Source organism: Engystomops pustulosus, chromosome 11, assembly GCF_040894005.1.
Source record: "Engystomops pustulosus chromosome 11, aEngPut4.maternal, whole genome shotgun sequence".
Classification (NCBI taxonomy): domain Eukaryota; kingdom Metazoa; phylum Chordata; class Amphibia; order Anura; family Leptodactylidae; genus Engystomops; species Engystomops pustulosus.
Window position 1 is genome coordinate 91,310,363 of NC_092421.1, and position 23,203 is coordinate 91,333,565.

The window sequence follows — 23,203 nt, forward strand, 5'->3', positions numbered from 1 at the left end:
CCCCAGCAATCACTATATACAGCTCCCCCAGCAATCACTATATACAGCTCCCCCAGCAATCACTATATACAGCTCCCCAGCAATCACTATATACAGCTCCCCCAGCAATCACTATATACAACTCCCCCAGCAATCACTGTATACAGCTCCCCCAGCAATCACTATATACAGCTCCCCCAGCAATCACTATATACAGCTCCCCAGCAATCACTATATACAGCTCCCCCAGCAATCACTATATACAGCTCCCCAGCAATCACTATATACAGCTCCCCCAGCAATCACTATATACAACTCCCCCAGCAATCACTGTATACAGCTCCCCCAGCAATCACTATATACAGCTCCCCCAGCAATCACTATATACAGCTCCCCAGCAATCACTATATACAGCTCCCCCAGCAATCACTATATACAGCTCCCCAGCAATCACTATATACAGCTCCCCCAGCAATCACTATATACAGCTCCTCCAGCAATCACTATATACAGCTCCCCCAGCAATCACAATATACAGCTGCCCCAGCAATCACTTTATACAGCTCCCCAGCAATCACTATATACAGCTCCCCCAGCAATCACTATATACAGCTCCCCCAGCAATCTCTATATACAGCTCCCCCAGCAATCGCTATATACAGCTCTCCCAGCAATCACTATATACAGCTCCACCAGCAATCACTATATACAGCCCCCCAGCAATCACTATATACAGCTCCCCCAGCAATCATAATATACAGCCCCCCCAGCAAACACTATATACAGCTCCCCCAGTAATCACTGTATACAGCTCCCCCAGCAATCATTATATACAGCTCCCCCAGCAATCACTATATACAGCTCCCCCAGCAATCACTATATACAGCTCCCCCAGCAATCACTATATACAGCTCCCCAGCAATCACTATATACAGCTCCCCCAGCAATCACTATACACAGCTCCCCCAGTAATCACTATATACAGCTCCCCCAGCAATCACTATATACAGCTCCCCCAGCAATCACTATATACAGCTCCCCCAGCAATCACTATATACAGCTCCCCCAGCAATCACTATATACAGCTCCCCCAGCAATCACTATATACAGCTCCCCCAGCAATCACTATATACAGCTCCCCCAGCAATCACTATATACAGCTCCCCCAGCAATCACTATATACAGCTCCCCCAGCAATCGCTATATACAGCTCCCCAGCAATCGCTATATACAGCTCCCCAGCAATCACTATATACAGCTCCCCCAGCAATCACTATATACAGCTCCCCCAGCAATCACTATATACAGCTCCCCCAGCAATCACTGTATACAGCTCCCCCAGCAATCACTATATACAGCTCCCCCAGCAATCACTGTATACAGCTCCCCAGCAATCACTGTATACAGCTCTCCCAGCAATCACTATATACAGCTCCCCCAGCAACCACTATATACAGCTCCCCCAGCAATCACTATATACAGCTCCCCCAGCAATCACTATATACAGCTCCCCCAGCAATCACTATATACAGCTCCCCCAGCAACCACTATATACAGCTCCCCCAGCAATCACTATATACAGCTCCCCCAACAATCACTATATACAGCCCCTCAGCAATCACTATATGCAGCACCCCCCAGCAATCAATATATACAGCCCCCAGACATCACTATATACATATCCCCCAGCAATCACTATATACAGCTCCTCCAGCAATCACTATATACAGCTCCCCCAGCAATCACTATATACAGCTCCCCCAGCAATCACTATATACAGCTCCCCAGCAATCACTATATACAGCTCCCCAGCAATCACTATATACAGCTCCCCAGCAATCACTATATACAGCTCCCTCAGCAATTACTATATACAGCCCCCCCAGCAATCACTATATACAGATCCCCAGCAATCACTATATACAGATCCCCAGCAATCACTGTATACAGCTCCCCCAGCAATCACTATATACAGCTCCCCCAGCAATCACTGTATACAGCTCCCCCAGCAATCACTATATACAGCTCCCCCAGCAATCACTATATACAGCTCCCCCAGCAATCACTATATACAACTCCCCCAGCAATCACTATATACAGCTCCCAGCAATCACTATATACAGCTCCCCAGCAATCACTATATACAGCTCCCCAGCAATTACTATATACATCTCCCCCAGCAATCACTGTATACAGCTCCCCCAGCAATCACTGTATACAGCTCCCCCAGTAATCACTATATACAGCTCCCCCAGCAATCACTATATACAGCTCCCCAGCAATCACTATATACAGATCCCCAGCAATCACTGTATACAGCTCCCCCCAGCAATCACTATATACAGCTCCCCCAGCAATCACTATATACAGCTCCCCAGCAATCACTATATACAACTCCCCCAGCAATCACTATATACAGCTCCCCCAGCAATCACTATATACAACTCCCCCAGCAATCACTATATACAGCTCCCCCAGCAATCACTATATACAGCTCCCCAGCAATCACTATATACAACTCCCCCAGGAATCACTATATACAGCTCCCCCAGCAATCACTATATACAGCTCCCCAGCAATCACTATATACAGATCCCCAGCAATCACTGTATACAGCTCCCCCCAGCAATCACTATATACAGCTCCCCCAGCAATCACTATATACAGCTCCCCCAGCAATCACTATATACAGCTCCCCCAGTAATGACTATATACAGCTCCCCAGCAATCACTATATACAGCTCCCCAGCAATCACTATATACAGCTCCCCCCAGCAATCACTGTATACCTCCCCCCAGCAATCACTGTATACAGCTCCCCCAGCAATCACTATATACAGCTCCCCCAGCAATCACTATATACAGCTCCCCCAGCAATCACTATATACAGCTCCCCCAGCAATCACTATATACAGCTCCCCCAGCAATCACTATATACAGCTCCCCCAGCAATCACTATATACAGCTCCCCCCAGCAATCACTGTATACCTCCCCCCAGCAATCACTATATACAGCTCCCCCAGCAACCACTATATACAGCCCCCCCAGCAATCACTATATACAGCTCCCCCAGCAATCACTGTATACAGCTCCCCCAGCAATCACTGTATACAGCTCCCCCAGCAATCACTATATACAGCTCCCCCAGCAATCACTGTATACAGCTCCCCCAGCAATCACTGTATACAGCTCCCCCAGCAATCACTATATACAGCTCCCCCAGCAATCACTATATACAGCTCCCCCCAGCAATCACTGTATACAGCTCCCCCAGCAATCACTATATACAGCTCCCCCAGCAATCACTATATACAGCTCCCCCAGCAATCACTATATACAGCTCCCCCAGCAATCACTATATACAGCTCCCCCCAGCAATCACTGTATACCTCCCCCCAGCAATCACTGTATACAGCTCCCCCAGCAATCACTATATACAGCTCCCCCAGCAATCACTGTATACAGCTCCCCCAGCAATCACTGTATACAGCTCCCCCAGCAATCACTGTATACAGCTCCCCCAGCAATCACTATATACAGCTCCCCCCAGCAATCACTGTATACAGCTCCCCCAGCAATCACTATATACAGCTCCCCCAGCAATCACTATATACAGCTCCCCCAGCAATCACTATATACAGCTCCCCCAGCAATCACTATATACAGCTCCCCCAGCAATCACTATATACAGCTCCCCCAGCAATCACTATATACAGCCCCCAGTAATGACTATATACAGCTCCCCCACCAATCACTATATACAGCTCCCCAGAAATCACTATATACAGCTTCCCCAGCAATCACTGTATACAGCTCCCCCAGCAATCACTATATACAGCCCCCAGTAATGACTATATACAGCTCCCCCACCAATCACTATATACAGCTCCCCAGAAATCACTATTTCTTTTTCGTCCGTTCGGCAGCACACATATAGGACACATATGGGATTTATCCCCTAGGTACAACTCAGAAGAGAACAGGTAACAAGCAGTAGTAGACAATTAACAATTAGTGTCTTGGCTGCCTCCCCCTATATAAGGCCGGAGCACACACACAACCCTTGTATTTCTTTTTCTCTTAGGTATGACAGAAGAGTTCAGTTCCTGTGTGTCTACACAGAAAGAAACAACAACTATCCAGATAATAAGTTTTCTAGGTCCTCTGTGTCTTCACACAGAACACTTGGATGGAGCGGCCCGGGCTGCACCTCGTCCCGGAGGAGCCTGTACAGCTATCCTGCCCTTACAGGGGTAATAGCGGAGGCTGTACAGCTATCCTGCCCTTACAGGGGTAATAGCTGAGGCTGTACAGCTATCCTGTCCTTACAGGGGTAATAGCGGAGGCTGTACAGCTATCCTGCCCTTACAGGGGTAATAACGGAGGCTGTACAGCTATCCTGTCCTTACAGGGGTAATAGCGGAGGCTGTACAGCTATCCTGTCCTTACAGGGGTAATAGCTGAGGCTGTACAGCTATCCTGCCCTCACAGGGGTAATAGCTGAGGCTGTACAGCTATCCTGCCCTTACAGGGGTAATAGCTGAGGCTGTACAGCTATCCTGCCCTTACAGGGGTAATAGCTGAGGCTGTACAGCTATCCTGCCCTCACAGGGGTAATAGCTGAGGCTGTACAGCTATCCTGCACTTACAGGGGTAATAGCTGAGTCTGTACAGCTATCCTGCCCTTACAGGGGTAATAGCGGAGGCTGTACAGCTATTCTGCCCTTACAGGGGTAATAGCTGAGGCTGTACAGCTATTCTGCCCTTACAGGGGTAATAGCTGAGGCTGTACAGCTATCCTGCCCTCACAGGGGTAATAGCTGAGGCTGTACAGCTATCCTGCCCTCACAGGGGTAATAGCTGAGGCTGTACAGCTATCCTGCCCTCACAGGGGTAATAGCTGAGGCTGTACAGCTATCCTGCCCTTACAGGGGTAATAGCGGAGGCTGTACAGCTATTCTGCCCTTACAGGGGTAATAGCTGAGGCTGTACAGCTATTCTGCCCTTACAGGGGTAATAGCTGAGGCTGTACAGCTATCCTGTCCTTACAGGGGTAATAGCGGAGGCTGTACAGCTATCCTGTCCTTACAGGGGTAATAGCTGAGGCTGTACAGCTATCCTGTCCTTACAGGGGTAATAGCTGAGGCTGTACAGCTATCCTGTCCTTACAGGGGTAATAGCTGAGGCTGTACAGCTATCCTGCCCTTACAGGGGTAATAGCTGAGGCTGTACAGCTACCCTGTCCTTACAGGGGTAATAGCGGAGGCTGTACAGCTATCCTGTCCTTACAGGGGTAATAGCGGAGGCTGTACAGCTATCCTGCCCTTACAGGGGTAATAGCGGAGGCTGTACAGCTATCCTGTCCTTACAGGGGTAATAGCTGAGGCTGTACAGCTATCCTGTCCTTACAGGGGTAATAGCGGAGGCTGTACAGCTATCCTGCCCTTACAGGGGTAATAACGGAGGCTGTACAGCTATCCTGTCCTTACAGGGGTAATAGCGGAGGCTGTACAGCTATCCTGTCCTTACAGGGGTAATAGCTGAGGCTGTACAGCTATCCTGCCCTCACAGGGGTAATAGCGGAGGCTGTACAGCTATCCTGTCCTTACAGGGGTAATAGCGGAGGCTGTACAGCTATCCTGTCCTTACAGGGGTAATAGCTGAGGCTGTACAGCTATCCTGTCCTTACAGGGGTAATAGCGGAGGCTGTACAGCTATTCTGTCCTTACAGGGGTAATAGCGGAGGCTGTACAGCTATCCTGTCCTTACAGGGGTAATAGCTGAGTCTGTACAGCTATCCTGCCCTTACAGGGGTAATAGCGGAGGCTGTACAGCTATCCTGTCCTTACAGGGGTAATAGCTGAGGCTGTACAGCTATCCTGCCCTCACAGGGGTAATAGCTGAGGCTGTACAGCTATCCTGTCCTTACAGGGGTAATAGCGGAGGCTGTACAGCTATCCTGCCCTTACAGGGGTAATAGCGGAGGCTGTACAGCTATTCTGCCCTTACAGGGGTAATAGCTGAGGCTGTACAGCTATCCTGCCCTTACAGGGGTAATAGCGGAGGCTGTACAGCTATTCTGCCCTTACAGGGGTAATAGCTGAGGCTGTACAGCTATCCTGTCCTTACAGGGGTAATAGCGGAGGCTGTACAGCTATCCTGTCCTTACAGGGGTAATAGCTGAGTCTGTACAGCTATCCTGCCCTTACAGGGGTAATAGCGGAGGCTGTACAGCTATTCTGCCCTTACAGGGGTAATAGCTGAGGCTGTACAGCTATCCTGCCCTTACAGGGGTAATAGCTGAGGCTGTACAGCTATCCTGCCCTTACAGGGGTAATAGCTGAGGCTGTACAGCTATCCTGTCCTTACAGGGGTAATAGCGGAGGCTGTAAAGCTATCCTGTCCTTACAGGGGTAATAGCGGAGGCTGTACAGCTATCCTGTCCTTACAGGGGTAATAGCTGAGGCTGTACAGCTACCCTGTCCTTACAGGGGTAATAGCGGAGGCTGTACAGCTATCCTGTCCTTACAGGGGTAATAGCTGAGGCTGTACAGCTATCCTGTCCTTACAGGGGTAATAGCGGAGGCTGTACAGCTATCCTGCCCTTACAGGGGTAATAGCTGAGGCTGTACAGCTATCCTGCCCTTACAGGGGTAATAGCGGAGGCTGTACAGCTATCCTGCCCTTACAGGGGTAATAGCTGAGGCTGTACAGCTATCCTGCCCTTACAGGGGTAATAGCTGAGGCTGTACAGCTATCCTGTCCTTACAGGGGTAATAGCTGAGGCTGTACAGCTATCCTGCCCTTACAGGGGTAATAGCGGAGGCTGTACAGCTATCCTGTCCTTACAGGGGTAATAGCTGAGGCTGTACAGCTATCCTGCCCTTACAGGGGTAATAGCTGAGGCTGTACAGCTACCCTGTCCTTACAGGGGTAATAGCGGAGGCTGTACAGCTACCCTGTCCTTACAGGGGTAATAGCGGAGGCTGTACAGCTATCCTGCCCTTACAGGGGTAATAGCTGAGGCTGTACAGCTATTCTGCCCTTACAGGGGTAATAGCTGAGGCTGTACAGCTATCCTGTCCTTACAGGGGTAATAGCTGAGGCTGTACAGCTATCCTGTCCTTACAGGGGTAATAGCTGAGGCTGTACAGCTATCCTGTCCTTACAGGGGTAATAGCTGAGGCTGTACAGCTATCCTGTCCTTACAGGGGTAATAGCTGAGGCTGTACAGCTATCCTGCCCTTACAGGGGTAATAGCTGAGGCTGTACAGCTACCCTGTCCTTACAGGGGTAATAGCTGAGGCTGTACAGCTACCCTGTCCTTACAGGGGTAATAGCGGAGGCTGTACAGCTATCCTGTCCTTACAGGGGTAATAGCGGAGGCTGTACAGCTATCCTGTCCTTACAGGGGTAATAGCGGAGGCTGTACAGCTATCCTGTCCTTACAGGGGTAATAGCGGAGGCTGTACAGCTATCCTTACAGGGGTAATAGCGGAGGCTGTACAGCTATCCTGTCCTTACAGGGGTAATAGCTGAGGCTGTACAGCTACCCTGTCCTTACAGGGGTAATAGCGGAGGCTGTACAGCTATCCTGTCCTTACAGGGGTAATAGCGGAGGCTGTACAGCTATCCTGCCCTTACAGGGGTAATAGCTGAGGCTGTACAGCTACCCTGTCCTTACAGGGGTAATAGCGGAGGCTGTACAGCTATCCTGTCCTTACAGGGGTAATAGCGGAGGCTGTACAGCTATCCTGCCCTTACAGGGGTAATAGCTGAGGCTGTACAGCTATCCTGTCCTTACAGGGGTAATAGCGGAGGCTGTACAGCTATCCTGTCCTTACAGGGGTAATAGCGGAGGCTGTACAGCTATCCTGTCCTTACAGGGGTAATAGCGGAGGCTGTACAGCTATCCTGTCCTTACAGGGGTAATAGCGGAGGCTGTACAGCTATCCTGTCCTTACAGGGGTAATAGCGGAGGCTGTACAGCTATCCTGTCCTTACAGGGGTAATAGCTGAGGCTGTACAGCTATCCTGTCCTTACAGGGGTAATAGCTGAGGCTGTACAGCTATCCTGTCCTTACAGGGGTAATAGCTGAGGCTGTACAGCTATCCTGCCCTTACAGGGGTAATAGCTGAGGCTGTACAGCTATCCTGTCCTTACAGGGGTAATAGCTGAGGCTGTACAGCTATCCTGCCCTTACAGGGGTAATAGCGGAGGCTGTACAGCTATCCTGCCCTTACAGGGGTAATAGCGGAGGCTGTACAGCTATCCTGTCCTTACAGGGGTAATAGCGGAGGCTGTACAGCTATCCTTACAGGGGTAATAGCGGAGGCTGTACAGCTATCCTGTCCTTACAGGGGTAATAGCTGAGGCTGTACAGCTATCCTGTCCTTACAGGGGTAATAGCTGAGGCTGTACAGCTATCCTGTCCTTACAGGGGTAATAGCTGAGGCTGTACAGCTACCCTGTCCTTACAGGGGTAATAGCGGAGGCTGTACAGCTATCCTGTCCTTACAGGGGTAATAGCTGAGGCTGTACAGCTATCCTGTCCTTACAGGGGTAATAGCGGAGGCTGTACAGCTATCCTGTCCTTACAGGGGTAATAGCGGAGGCTGTACAGCTATCCTGTCCTTACAGGGGTAATAGCGGAGGCTGTACAGCTATCCTGTCCTTACAGGGGTAATAGCGGAGGCTGTACAGCTATCCTGTCCTTACAGGGGTAATAGCGGAGGCTGTACAGCTATCCTTACAGGGGTAATAGCGGAGGCTGTACAGCTATCCTTACAGGGGTAATAGCGGAGGCTGTACAGCTATCCTGTCCTTACAGGGGTAATAGCGGAGGCTGTACAGCTATCCTGCCCTTACAGGGGTAATAGCTGAGGCTGTACAGCTATCCTGCCCTTACAGGGGTAATAGCGGAGGCTGTACAGCTATCCTTACAGGGGTAATAGCTGAGGCTGTACAGCTATCCTGCCCTTACAGGGGTAATAGCTGAGGCTGTACAGCTATCCTGTCCTTACAGGGGTAATAGCGGAGGCTGTACAGCTATCCTGTCCTTACAGGGGTAATGGCGGAGGCTGTACAGCTACCCTGTCCTTACAGGGGTAATAGCTGAGGCTGTACAGCTATCCTGTCCTTACAGGGGTAATAGCTGAGGCTGTACAGCTATCCTGCCCTTACAGGGGTAATAGCTGAGGCTGTACAGCTACCCTGTCCTTACAGGGGTAATAGCTGAGGCTGTACAGCTATCCTGCCCTTACAGGGGTAATAGCGGAGGCTGTACAGCTATCCTGCCCTTACAGGGGTAATAGCGGAGGCTGTACAGCTATCCTGTCCTTACAGGGGTAATAGCTGAGGCTGTACAGCTATCCTGTCCTTACAGGGGTAATAGCGGAGGCTGTACAGCTATTCTGCCCTTACAGGGGTAATAGCTGAGGCTGTACAGCTACCCTGTCCTTACAGGGGTAATAGCTGAGGCTGTACAGCTATCCTGTCCTTACAGGGGTAATAGCTGAGGCTGTACAGCTATCCTGCCCTTACAGGGGTAATAGCTGAGGCTGTACAGCTATCCTGCCCTTACAGGGGTAATAGCTGAGGCTGTACAGCTATCCTGTCCTTACAGGGGTAATAGCTGAGGCTGTACAGCTATCCTGCCCTTACAGGGGTAATAGCGGAGGCTGTACAGCTATCCTGCCCTTACAGGGGTAATAGCGGAGGCTGTACAGCTATCCTGTCCTTACAGGGGTAATAGCTGAGGCTGAACAGCTATCCTGCCCTTACAGGGGTAATAGCTGAGGCTGTACAGCTATCCTGCCCTTACAGGGGTAATAGCGGAGGCTGTACAGCTATCCTGCCCTTACAGGGGTAATAGCTGAGGCTGTACAGCTACCCTGTCCTTACAGGGGTAATAGCTGAGGCTGTACAGCTATCCTGCCCTTACAGGGGTAATAGCGGAGGCTGTACAGCTATCCTGCCCTTACAGGGGTAATAGCGGAGGCTGTACAGCTATCCTGTCCTTACAGGGGTAATAGCTGAGGCTGTACAGCTATCCTGTCCTTACAGGGGTAATAGCGGAGGCTGTACAGCTACCCTGTCCTTACAGGGGTAATAGCTGAGGCTGTACAGCTATCCTGTCCTTACAGGGGTAATAGCTGAGGCTGTACAGCTATCCTGCCCTTACAGGGGTAATAGCTGAGGCTGTACAGCTATCCTGCCCTTACAGGGGTAATAGCTGAGGCTGTACAGCTATCCTGCCCTTACAGGGGTAATAGCTGAGGCTGTACAGCTATCCTGTCCTTACAGGGGTAATAGCTGAGGCTGTACAGCTATCCTGTCCTTACAGGGGTAATAGCGGAGGCTGTACAGCTATCCTGTCCTTACAGGGGTAATAGCTGAGGCTGTACAGCTATCCTGCCCTTACAGGGGTAATAGCGGAGGCTGTACAGCTATCCTGCCCTTACAGGGGTAATAGCTGAGGCTGTACAGCTATCCTGCCCTTACAGGGGTAATAGCTGAGGCTGTACAGCTATCCTGTCCTTACAGGGGTAATAGCGGAGGCTGTACAGCTACCCTGTCCTTACAGGGGTAATAGCGGAGGCTGTACAGCTATCCTGCCCTCACAGGGGTAATAGCGGAGGCTGTACAGCTATCCTGTCCTTACAGGGGTAATAGCTGAGGCTGTACAGCTATCCTGCCCTTACAGGGGTAATAGCTGAGGCTGTACAGCTATCCTGCCCTTACAGGGGTAATAGCGGAGGCTGTACAGCTATCCTGCCCTTACAGGGGTAATAGCTGAGGCTGTACAGCTACCCTGTCCTTACAGGGGTAATAGCTGAGGCTGTACAGCTATCCTGCCCTTACAGGGGTAATAGCTGAGGCTGTACAGCTATCCTGCCCTTACAGGGGTAATAGCGGAGGCTGTACAGCTATCCTGCCCTTACAGGGGTAATAGCGGAGGCTGTACAGCTATCCTGCCCTTACAGGGGTAATAGCGGAGGCTGTACAGCTATCCTGTCCTTACAGGGGTAATAGCGGAGGCTGTACAGCTATCCTGCCCTTACAGGGGTAATAGCTGAGGCTGTACAGCTATCCTGTCCTTACAGGGGTAATAGCGGAGGCTGTACAGCTATTCTGCCCTTACAGGGGTAATAGCGGAGGCTGTACAGCTACCCTGTCCTTACAGGGGTAATAGCTGAGGCTGTACAGCTACCCTGTCCTTACAGGGGTAATAGCGGAGGCTGTACAGCTATCCTGCCCTTACAGGGGTAATAGCTGAGGCTGTACAGCTATCCTGCCCTTACAGGGGTAATAGCTGAGGCTGTACAGCTATCCTGTCCTTACAGGGGTAATAGCGGAGGCTGTACAGCTACCCTGTCCTTACAGGGGTAATAGCGGAGGCTGTACAGCTATCCTGCCCTCACAGGGGTAATAGCGGAGGCTGTACAGCTATCCTGCCCTTACAGGGGTAATAGCGGAGGCTGTACAGCTATCCTGTCCTTACAGGGGTAATAGCGGAGGCTGTACAGCTATCCTGCCCTTACAGGGGTAATAGCGGAGGCTGTACAGCTATCCTGCCCTTACAGGGGTAATAGGGGAGGCTGTACAGCTATCCTGTCCTTACAGGGGTAATAGCTGAGGCTGTACAGCTATCCTGTCCTTACAGGGGTAATAGCTGAGGCTGTACAGCTATCCTGCCCTTACAGGGGTAATAGCTGAGGCTGTGGTGTGTATCAGCCACCATGTACCCGGCACATGAGATCGCTCCTGCATCTCCTACCTGCTGGGCCTTGTGGTGCATCACCTTGCGTGCCTCACCAGCAGACGCCTGGATCCCCTCCTGCATAGGCCGCAGCCCAGGTAAGAGCCTGTACAGCTATCCTGCCCTTACAGGGGTAATAGCTGAGGCTGTACAGCTATCCTGTCCTTACAGGGGTAATAGCGGAGGCTGTACAGCTATCCTGCCCTTACAGGGGTAATAGCTGAGGCTGTACAGCTATCCTGCCCTTACAGGGGTAATAGCTGAGGCTGTACAGCTATCCTGCCCTTACAGGGGTAATAGCTGAGGCTGTACAGCTATCCTGCCCTTACAGGGGTAATAGCTGAGGCTGTACAGCTATCCTGTCCTTACAGGGGTAATAGCGGAGGCTGTACAGCTATCCTGTCCTTACAGGGGTAATAGCTGAGGCTGTACAGCTATCCTGTCCTTACAGGGGTAATAGCTGAGGCTGTACAGCTATCCTGCCCTTACAGGGGTAATAGCGGAGGCTGTACAGCTATCCTGCCCTTACAGGGGTAATAGCTGAGGCTGTACAGCTATCCTGCCCTTACAGGGGTAATAGCTGAGGCTGTACAGCTATCCTGTCCTTACAGGGGTAATAGCGGAGGCTGTACAGCTATCCTGCCCTTACAGGGGTAATAGCTGAGGCTGTACAGCTATCCTGTCCTTACAGGGGTAATAGCGGAGGCTGTACAGCTATCCTGTCCTTACAGGGGTAATAGCTGAGGCTGTACAGCTATCCTGTCCTTACAGGGGTAATAGCTGAGGCTGTACAGCTATCCTGCCCTTACAGGGGTAATAGCTGAGGCTGTACAGCTATCCTGTCCTTACAGGGGTAATAGCGGAGGCTGTACAGCTATCCTGCCCTTACAGGGGTAATAGCGGAGGCTGTACAGCTATCCTGTCCTTACAGGGGCAATAGCTGAGGCTGTACAGCTATCCTGCCCTTACAGGGGTAATAGCGGAGGCTGTACAGCTATCCTGTCCTTACAGGGGTAATAGCTGAGGCTGTACAGCTATCCTGCCCTTACAGGGGTAATAGCTGAGGCTGTACAGCTATCCTGCCCTTACAGGGGTAATAGCGGAGGCTGTACAGCTATCCTGTCCTTACAGGGGTAATAGCTGAGGCTGTACAGCTATCCTGCCCTTACAGGGGTAATAGCTGAGGCTGTACAGCTATCCTGCCCTTACAGGGGTAATAGCGGAGGCTGTACAGCTATCCTGTCCTTACAGGGGTAATAGCGGAGGCTGTACAGCTATCCTGTCCTTACAGGGGTAATAGCTGAGGCTGTACAGCTATCCTGCCCTTACAGGGGTAATAGCGGAGGCTGTACAGCTATCCTGCCCTTACAGGGGTAATAGCGGAGGCTGTACAGCTATCCTGTCCTTACAGGGGTAATAGCGGAGGCTGTACAGCTATCCTGCCCTTACAGGGGTAATAGCTGAGGCTGTACAGCTATCCTGTCCTTACAGGGGTAATAGCGGAGGCTGTACAGCTATCCTGCCCTTACAGGGGTAATAGCTGAGGCTGTACAGCTATCCTGCCCTTACAGGGGTAATAGCGGAGGCTGTACAGCTATCCTGTCCTTACAGGGGTAATAGCGGAGGCTGTACAGCTACCCTGTCCTTACAGGGGTAATAGCTGAGGCTGTACAGCTACCCTGTCCTTACAGGGGTAATAGCGGAGGCTGTACAGCTATCCTGTCCTTACAGGGGTAATAGCGGAGGCTGTACAGCTATCCTGTCCTTACAGGGGTAATAGCGGAGGCTGTACAGCTATCCTGCCCTTACAGGGGTAATAGCTGAGGCTGTACAGCTATCCTGTCCTTACAGGGGTAATAGCGGAGGCTGTACAGCTACCCTGTCCTTACAGGGGTAATAGCGGAGGCTGTACAGCTATCCTGCCCTTACAGGGGTAATAGCTGAGGCTGTACAGCTATCCTGTCCTTACAGGGGTAATAGCGGAGGCTGTACAGCTATCCTGTCCTTACAGGGGTAATAGCTGAGGCTGTACAGCTATCCTGTCCTTACAGGGGTAATAGCGGAGGCTGTACAGCTATCCTGCCCTTACAGGGGTAATAGCGGAGGCTGTACAGCTATCCTGTCCTTACAGGGGTAATAGCTGAGGCTGTGGTGAGTATCTACCACCATGTACCCGGCACATGAGATCCTCCTGCATCTCCCACCTGCTGGGCCTTGTGGTTCATCACCCTGCGTGTCTCTCCACCCGATGCCTGGATCCCCTCCTGCATACTGAGTTGACTTCAAAAAGATTTTTTTTTAAATGTAGTTTCTTATTTATTAATAAAATAATCAAATAAACAATAAAAAATAAATAGCAAAAAGAATGTATGAAATTCCTACTAACGCGTTTCGGGTCGGACGATCCTTTCTCAAAGACAGGAATGATGACAATGATCGGCAGAAGACATTTGTATACTGATAGCTGACAAGTGTGAAGCCAATCAGATGATTAGAAACCGGCCAATCGGCTGACGTGCCCTGATTTACATATCTCCATAGTTGACTGAGGTATAGAGTAGATTATATTGTAAGGTTAATAAATGATAATTTACATGCACAAGTATGCGCCGGGTGCCTGCGCGGAGAGCGGACAAAAGCGTGCGCTCTCCCCAAGTGTGGCAGGGCACGCGGCCGCGTCAGAATGGAGGAGTAAATATATATATATAAATTATAGATAAAATACATGTAATATACATATAGAAATATATAAAAACATATAAATACATATAAACTGATATATCAGAATATGTGTAGGATACATAAACACGGTCAGATATTCTCTAAGCTCTCATTCAGCACAACAGGGACCGAGCTTTCATGTTGTAGATTCAATACATTTCCCTTTGCTTCAGGGTTAGCGTTAGACTAAAATCTTTATCGTTTTTGCTATGGAACATATCTGCAATAGGAAACCGTGATCATTATTGTTCCTATGTTCATTGAATCTTATGGTCCGTCCAATGTATTGTAATCCCCGTGCACATTCCAATAAATAGATCACATGATTGGAACTGCAGTTAGCGTTTCTCCTTCATCGCGTATTGTTCCTCGTATGTGTTATGCTCTCACAACATTTACACTTAGTGTGCCCACAACGGTAACTACACTACGATGTGCACCGGCCTCCTTCCCTTCCATCACAGTGTCAGGATACCAGTGTATGTCGGAAGAAAACAAAGATGGCGGCTCCCTGCTACAGGCTCCGCCGCCATCTTTGATTACATCCGATTGTCTGTGGCAGAGCAGGGAATGTATTGTTCCCTCGCTCTGCCATAGACTGATTCAGGGCACATCGGCGGGATACGGCCTGGGGAGCCTGGAGCCAAATACACTGTTGGAGATTGCCCACATTTGGTGGGGGCTCCTTTTAGGGTAAAGTGGTGGGGGCCCCGGGGCACTCCCCCCCCCCCCCCCCTATGATCCGGCCCTGCTCCCAGGTCCACTCGTAGGGTGTGACCAACATTCTTATTCCATCCCAACGACTGACTCTTATAAACGCTTCTGAAATCACATCATTTAACACTTTCTCCTACAACGTGTGCAGATAAGAGGAAGCTCCTGTATTTAAGAATAGACTTCCTGAATATCACTCACATGATGTTTAGGTTGTGACATCCCCCTTGTGTCTTGGTATCATTGGGACACTGGTGCTGCTCATTTCCTAGTAGTGAGGTCACTGACCGTGTTACTTGTAAATGGAGAAGTGTCCTCTCTAGCCCACCAGGGGAAGTGACCTGGATATGGGCTCATAGTTTCCCATCACTCGACATATTTTGTACCCAAAGTCAAGCAAAGTCAGTAGAAGGAAGTCATGTGACTTCTATGGAACCATTAGAGACCGAGGCCCAACACTGATTGGTCCATCTCCTTCTGGGTATCTACTACCGTTTTATGTCTGGTTCAGGGCCTGAAGGAATGGGGCATGATGATTCCCTGTAAAATCCGCCACATAAGGAGAGCTGAAGTAGAAGATGCACTTTGGTCCTGGTGGCCCTGTAGAACTTTATGGGCTACATTAGAGGGAGTCCATAAAGAGGCGATAGAGGACAGAGCTCTGATGGGTCTCATAACCAGGTTACATAGGGTGAGCCAGGTCTGATTTCTGGGCCCCTCTTTTGCAGGACCCCTGTGTAGCTCTGGGAAACCTCAGGGCCAATCTGCCCCATCACAAGCTGCCGGTAGTAAATATGGTGGTAGTTGCACATGGGGACATGCTACTTACTGGCAGGGTTTGCGGCACTTAGTAAAACACCCGAGCTCGTCAGAGGTGAATTCTTTATCCAGTTTGTAGTAGCAGTGACCTGTTCAAACATTGAAAGTATCTTAATCACCGATTCGTTTTATATACATGGTTATAGTGCAGCAAAATCACTGTGTATGTGTCCTCACACTGCTGTTCTCTCTGCTCTCAGCATATTCCAGAACCGCTGCTGTAGCATTCAAGCTAATTCCTACTAAAGCTTTCAAACAGAACATTGGAAGGGGCATCTACAGAGCAAAGAGCACAGCAGTGTGAGGACATCGCCTGCAACATAAAGAGAAGCTTCTGTGCTGAAATAAAAATCCATTTTTTGGGGGATTTACTTTTAGCACTGTGACTCTTTGGGGCACATGTATTACCGTCTCTGCGCCTGATAAATGCCGGGATCTTTAGGTTTTTTTTCCGCAGAATTGTTGCGGATCATTTATAATGAGTTTGCGCCAGAACAGATGTTTCCGTCTATCCTGACTCCTCCCTCTTTTTTGTCGAAAGTGGGCGTGGCCTAACTTTTCCACATTATCCGTCACATTTTTGTGTATTTTGTCGGCATTTTTAGATGCAATTTTTGGCGCACAATAGACCAGGGAAAAAAATGGTCGGAGAGTAAAATGAAGGCGCGGTCTATGTAAGATTTGGCGCACGTCTCATTGATGTCGGCATTTTTCTGGCTGATTATTACCGTCTCCCCATTAATTACTTTAATACATCGGGTTGCGCCAGAATTAGTAAATCCCCCCTGTATATCTATATTTTATATATATATGTATATATCTGTACAGTTTATATCTGTAAAAACAAAGGTTGCAAAATTTACTGTAAAACATGAAAAAAGGGAAGTGGAGAAGTTGTGCAATCCCCTGCTGTAGCTGTGGTGCCGTGCTCTTACCCCAACTCTTGTACTTCTTGTAATCACAGAACTCGGCTCCGCTCGGCAGAGGGTAGAAGGCGTAGGCACAGCCGCAGCGCTCCACCATGATGGCCTGGAAGCAGGAGCGGACACAGACCTAGAGAAAAGCAAAATCTTCTACTTAAATTGTGGGAAAATGTTAAACTTTTCCCACTGGGGTCTATGGGCTGATAATGGCATGTATGGAGTTAAGCTGACTGAGGTTTCTCTGACCCCGGTTACATTAAGACTCCGGCTTTCAGCTCTTCACCTTAGAGGTCTGTACTGGATTGCTGCTTTCTTCTATAAACAGCGCCACACCTGTCCATGGGTTGTGTGTGGTATTGCAGCTTGGCTTTTAGAGGAAAACAGCCACTCGTTGTAAATCCTGGACAACCCCTTTAACTTGAGGCATTGAACCAAGGGGTTAAAGCTGTTGTATCTAATTAGGAAATGGCAAATGGTCCAAGCAGTAAATGATTATGATGTGCACATAACTCTGAAAGGGAACCTGTCAGCAGGTATAACCTTACAGACTGCAGCCAGTGTTACAATTGTCCCAGTTGAGATGTGTAATCAGACCTTTGTGTGTGTTGCTAGTAGCAGCAGGACTGTGATACATGAATTTACATTTCAGCTGCTTTTGGGGGGGGTGTCCTCACACTGCTGTGCTCTTTGCAGCCAGTGTTAGGCATTGTCCCAGGAGAAATGTGTAATTATACCTTTGTGTGTTGTTAGTAGCAGCAAGACTGTGATATATGAATTTATATTTCAGGATTGTAGTTCCTCAAGTTGCAATGTAGGTGTTTCCTCACACTGCTGTGCTCTTAGCACTTTGCATTGCGCAGTTCAACAGTAACTCCATCTGCTTTGAGTGAATGCAAATTCATATTTAACAAAGATATTCATTCCGACAAAGAGGAGGGGATGTTGAGCTGCTCAATGCACAGAAAACAGCAGTGTGAGGACAAATTCTCAGTGCACTCGGAGAAGATGCAGTCATATATTATAGATCCATATTTCACAGTTCTGCTGCTACTAATACATAACTGAATGAGTAAACATTACTCCAGGGACAATACCTAACACTGACACCCCCAGTGCACTTGGAGAAGCTACAATCCCGGAATCTAAATCCATATTTCACAATCCTGCTGCTACTAACAACATAAATAAAGATCTCTCAGGGGACTGCAGTCTGCAGATCCTTTTAAGTTTTACAATGTGTGAATGTTTGGATTGTGTAGAAGATGATGTGTGCAGAGCAGGGACTATAAATGCAGAAGCAAAGCCCAAAAAGAGGAAGCCCATATCCCGTGTGCATGGGAAAGTGCCCTGATATACAGTGTACGGTGTATACACATCAGATGCTGTATGGCTACATCTTGTGTTAAAGGGATGGCCGAGAATCACTGCTCATGACTTACTGCTAAAATAGATCACACAAGCTAAAGGGCAGGTTTTGATTTCTGCCCATTGGATGACTTCGGCACTTTCTAGCAGTTTTTCCCTTTGCAGGCTTCGTGTATCATTCTGAACCCTTTCTGATCTCTAAAGATCTTTGCCGCGGATCTTTTGTGACCCTAGCCCCTGGCTGATACATTGCACTCAATAATCAGGAGAGACATTTACTATTAGTGATACAGTTTCCTTACTATCGTGCAGTGGGCGACACATTCATCCGCATTGTGGTTCAAACACTTGGTGTGAATGCAGCGTCAGTGACGAGCAGAAATATTTGCTCAATTTTTGCAGTTGCTATGATCCCTAGACAATAGTAGCAAACCTTCAGCGAGCTGAATCTGTGAGCTCCTGTACATGAGAACATCTTTTTCATCTTTTTTGCTACATTGGGGGTCATTTACTAAGGGCCTGTTTTGCGTTTTCCCGACGTGTTACCCAAATATTTCCGATTTGCGGCAATTTCTCCTGTATTGCCCCGGGATTTTGGCGCACGCGATCGGATTGTGGTGCATCGGCGGAAATCGGAAATCGGGGGCCGTGGCCGAACGGCCACCCGACTTATTCGGAAAAACCGCCGCATTTAAAAACGGAAAATGTGTCGAGGAGCTTGCACTTACCTTCACTCAGCCCGTTTCGGTGTATTCCAGTGCGTTCCGATGCTCTTCAGCGCAGCAGCGCCACCTGGTGGACGGCGGAGGAACTGCTTTAGTGAATCCCGGCCGGACCCGAATCCACCGCAGAGAAGGCGCTGCTGGATCGCGAATGGGCCGGGTAAGTAAATCTGCCCCAATGTGTCGGAATGTATCCAGGTTAAGCTTCCAGAACATTTTCCTAAGCGGATACAATTATGTCCACTCCTCAGCTGAGAACAGAACTGGCAATGTACAGGGTTTCTGGTGCAGACAATGCTCTGTGAGCTAAACACCTGGGCTGCAGAAGTCTTACCTGCTGAGTGTAGTCACTGTTGAATAGATCTTTCACATTGATGTCTCTACCGTCCTCCGAGCAGTCGCTGTAGTCGCCACCAAGGCGATTGACAGTTTCCTATTTATAAGCCAACAAATTAACACTTACAATCCTGAAGTGCTGCAAATGGATGATACTGTACTACCTCTTGAAAAGACCCCCTTTATATGTGACTTCTAAAAGTCCAGCATTGTGCCTGACCCTCAATGTGACAATGTGTGTTATCCTGACTGTAACCCAAATTCTACTCTTCATCAGAAAAAACAAATTATTTTTTTCATATTAGGTTTTGCTATAATATTTGGTTATAAGTACAAAACACATAAGCTCAGGCTTTATCAATCAAAAGCTTTTCTGGGTCAGAAAATAAACATATTGGGGCACATTTACTTACCCGGTCCTAAACAATCCCTGATGTGCGTTGTCCAAAAAGAATGAACTTTGCCGCGTTTCACAAAGATCGTGCGTCCGATATCCTGCATGTGTCACTTCCCCGCTCAGGTCCCTGGAGTTCACCTTCTTCTTCCTGGTGCATGTAAGTGCATTGTCCGTGTATAATGCGCTGTGCGGGGAGTCACTAAGATCATGTGCACGATATCCTGCATGTGTCACTTCCCCGCTCAGGTCCCTGGAGTTCACCTTCTTCTTCCTGCTGCATGTAAGTGCATTGTCTGTGTATAATGCGCTGTGCGGGGAGTCACTAAGATCCTGCCCCCGATATCCTGCATGTGTCACTTCCCCGCTCAGGTCCCTGGAGTTCACCTTCTTCTTCCTGGTGCATGTAAGTGCATTGTCTGTGTATAATGCGCTGTGCGGGGAGTCACTAAGATCCTGCGCCCGATATCCTGCATGTGTCGCTTCCCCGCTCAGGTCCCTGGAGTTCACCTTCTTCTTCCTGGTGCATGTAAGTGCATTGTCCGTGTATAATGCGCTGTGCGGGGAGTCACTAAGATCATGCGCCCGATATCCTGCATGTGTCGCTTCCCCGCTCAGGTCCCCGGAGTTCACCTTTTTCTTCCTGGTGCATGTAAGTGCATTGTCCGTGTATAATGCGCTGTGCGGGGGGAGTCACTAAGATCGTGCCCCCGATATCCTGCATGTGTCGCTTCCCCGCTCAGGTCCCTGGAGTTCACCTTCTTCTTCCTGGTGCATGTAAGTGCATTGTCCGTGTATAATGCGCTGTGCAGGGAGTCACTTAGATCCTGCGCCCGATATCCTGCATGTGTCGCCTCCCCGCTCAGGTCCCTGGAGTTCACCTTCTTCTTCCTGGTGCATGTAAGTGCATTGTCCGTGTATAACGTGCTGTGCGGGGAGTCACTAAGATCCTGCGCCCGATATCCTGCATGTGTCACTTCCCCGCTCAGGTCCCTGGAGTTCACCTTCTTCTTCCTGGTGCATGTAAATGCATTGTCCGTGTATAATGCGCTGTGCGGGGAGTCACTAAGATCGTGCCCCCGATATCCTGCATGTGTCGCTTCCCCGCTCAGGTCCCCGGAGTTCACCTTCTTCTTCCTGGTGCATGTAAGTGCATTGTCCGTGTATAATGCGCTGTGCGGGGAGTCACTAAGATCCTGCGTCCGATATCCTGCATGTGTCTCTTCCCCTCTCAGGTCCCCGGAGTTCACCTTCTTCTTCCTGGTGCATGTAAGTGCATTGTCCGTGTATAATGCACTGTGCGGGGAGTCACTAAGATCCTGCGCCCGATATCCTGCATGTGTCACTTCCCCGCTCAGGTCTCTGGAGTTCACCTTCTTCTTCCTGGTGCATGTAAGTGCATTGTCTGTGTATAATGCGCTGTGCAGGGAGTCACTAAGATCCTGCACACGATATCCTGCATGTGTCACTTCCCCGCTCAGGTCCCAGGAGTTCACCTTCTTCTTCCTGGTGCATGTAAGTGCATTGTCCGTGTATAATGCGCTGTGCAGGGAGTCACTAAGATCCTGCACACGATATCCTGCATGTGTCACTTCCCCGCTCAGGTCCCAGGAGTTCACCTTCTTCTTCCTGATGCATGTAAGTGCATTGTCCGTGTATAATGCGCTGTGCGGGGAGTCACTAAGATCCTGCACCCGATATCCTGCATGTGTCACTTCCCCGCTCAGGTCCCCGGAGTTCACCTTTTTCTTCCTGGTGCATGTAAGTGCATTGTCCGTGTGTAATGCGCTGTGCGGGGAGTCACTAAGATCGTGCACCCGATATCCTGCATGTGTCACTTCCCCGCTCAGGTCCCAGGAGTTCACCTTCTTCTTCCTGGTGCATGTAAGTGCATTGTCCGTGTATAATGCGCTGTGCAGGGAGTCACTAAGATCCTGCACACGATATCCTGCATGTGTCACTTCCCCGCTCAGGTCCCAGGAGTTCACCTTCTTCTTCCTGATGCATGTAAGTGCATTGTCCGTGTATAATGCGCTGTGCGGGGAGTCACTAAGATCCTGCACCCGATATCCTGCATGTGTCACTTCCCCGCTCAGGTCCCCGGAGTTCACCTTCTTCTTCCTGGTGCATGTAAGTGCATTGTCCGTGTATAATGCGCTGTGCAGGGAGTCACTAAGATCGTGCGCCCGATATCCTGCATGTGTCACTTCCCCGCTCAGGTCCCTGGAGTTCACCTTCTTCTTCCTGGTGCATGTAAGTGCATTGTCCGTGTATAATGCGCTGTGCAGGGAGTCACTAAGATCCTGCGCCCGATATCCTGCATGTGTCGCTTCCCCGCTCAGGTCCCAGGAGTTCACCTTCTTCCTGGTGCATGTAAGTGCATTGTCCGCGTATAATGCGCTGTGCAGGGAGTCACTAAGATCCTGCACCCGATATCCTGCATGTGTTACTTCCCCGCTCAGGTCCCCGGAGTTCACCTTCTTGTTCCTGGTGCATTTGTTGCGGCACAATTTTAATTTTAAATTCTGTGCTCAGTCCAAATCAGTTGGATCGTCCAACGGTCCGCCCACCAATTTCTGTTGCATAAGAGCGTGAAAATCCAGAAAATTTAGAAATTCCGATGTAAGTGTGCTCCGCGGATCCTTAGTAAATAAGCCACATTATTTTTAAGTATATTAAAAGTATATAAGTTTTTACTCTAATATTTGGTTTCTAGAACAAACACTTTCAGCTGATGCTTTCTCACACATGAGCTTTGCTGTGTAGACTGCGTTAGAATTAATAGTCATCTCTTCCCCATTAAAAGGTGGATGGAGTGCAAGGTGTGACCCCACTGGGTTGTAATCTGGGGCTAAGAGCATTGTCTTCGTGATCCTCTGGAATTCACCCTTCAACATCTGTTTGGGATCTGGATTTTGAGGAATAAAAGCCACCAGAGTCGTTTCTGTTAGTGAATCCAGGTGAGTTTAGGGCCAATAAGTCATGGTACTATGGGGGTCAGGGACAGGCTAAGGTCAGGCCGGCCAGAGTTTGTGCTTAGTTATCCAAGCAGAGGTCAGGGCAGCCGATGCAGTGTCAATACAATTATCAAGAACACTAGGTATCTATGGTTCAGGCACCTTCCCTTGGGAATTTTGAGGATTGGTGAATGACCTGGAAAGATGGCACAAGAGATCAAAAGCAGGGAGAAAAGATATTGGGGCTTAATTACTAAGGGTCCCACGGATCGCACTTTCGTCGGCTTTTAGAAATCTTTGGGATTTGCGCGGCTGGCACAGGTATTTAGAAGGGGATTGTGTCCATGTGATCGGATTTTGGCGCTGACTTTCATGCAACATGAAAATGGGGGGGGGGGGGTAGGCTGTCTGACGATCCGATGGATTCGTACTGACCGCAGAATTTTACTTAAAAATGTGTCGCAATTAAAGCACTTACGTACACCGGGAACATGAAGGTGAACTCCAGGG

General features: G+C 49.4%; 1 protein-coding gene across 1 annotated transcript in view; it reads right to left on the reverse strand.

Annotated features, from left to right (window-relative positions):
* SCNN1A (sodium channel epithelial 1 subunit alpha) overlaps positions 1 to 23,203 on the reverse strand; it is a 191,677-nt gene that overhangs the window by 48,334 nt on the left and 120,140 nt on the right. The window contains exons 7-9 of the mRNA XM_072129606.1: positions 19,341 to 19,439; positions 16,932 to 17,049; positions 16,007 to 16,085 (exon numbers count right to left, since the gene is read on the reverse strand). Of these exons, the coding sequence (XP_071985707.1) occupies positions 16,007 to 16,085; positions 16,932 to 17,049; positions 19,341 to 19,439 (296 nt within the window). The remainder of the gene's footprint in view (positions 1 to 16,006; positions 16,086 to 16,931; positions 17,050 to 19,340; positions 19,440 to 23,203) is intronic.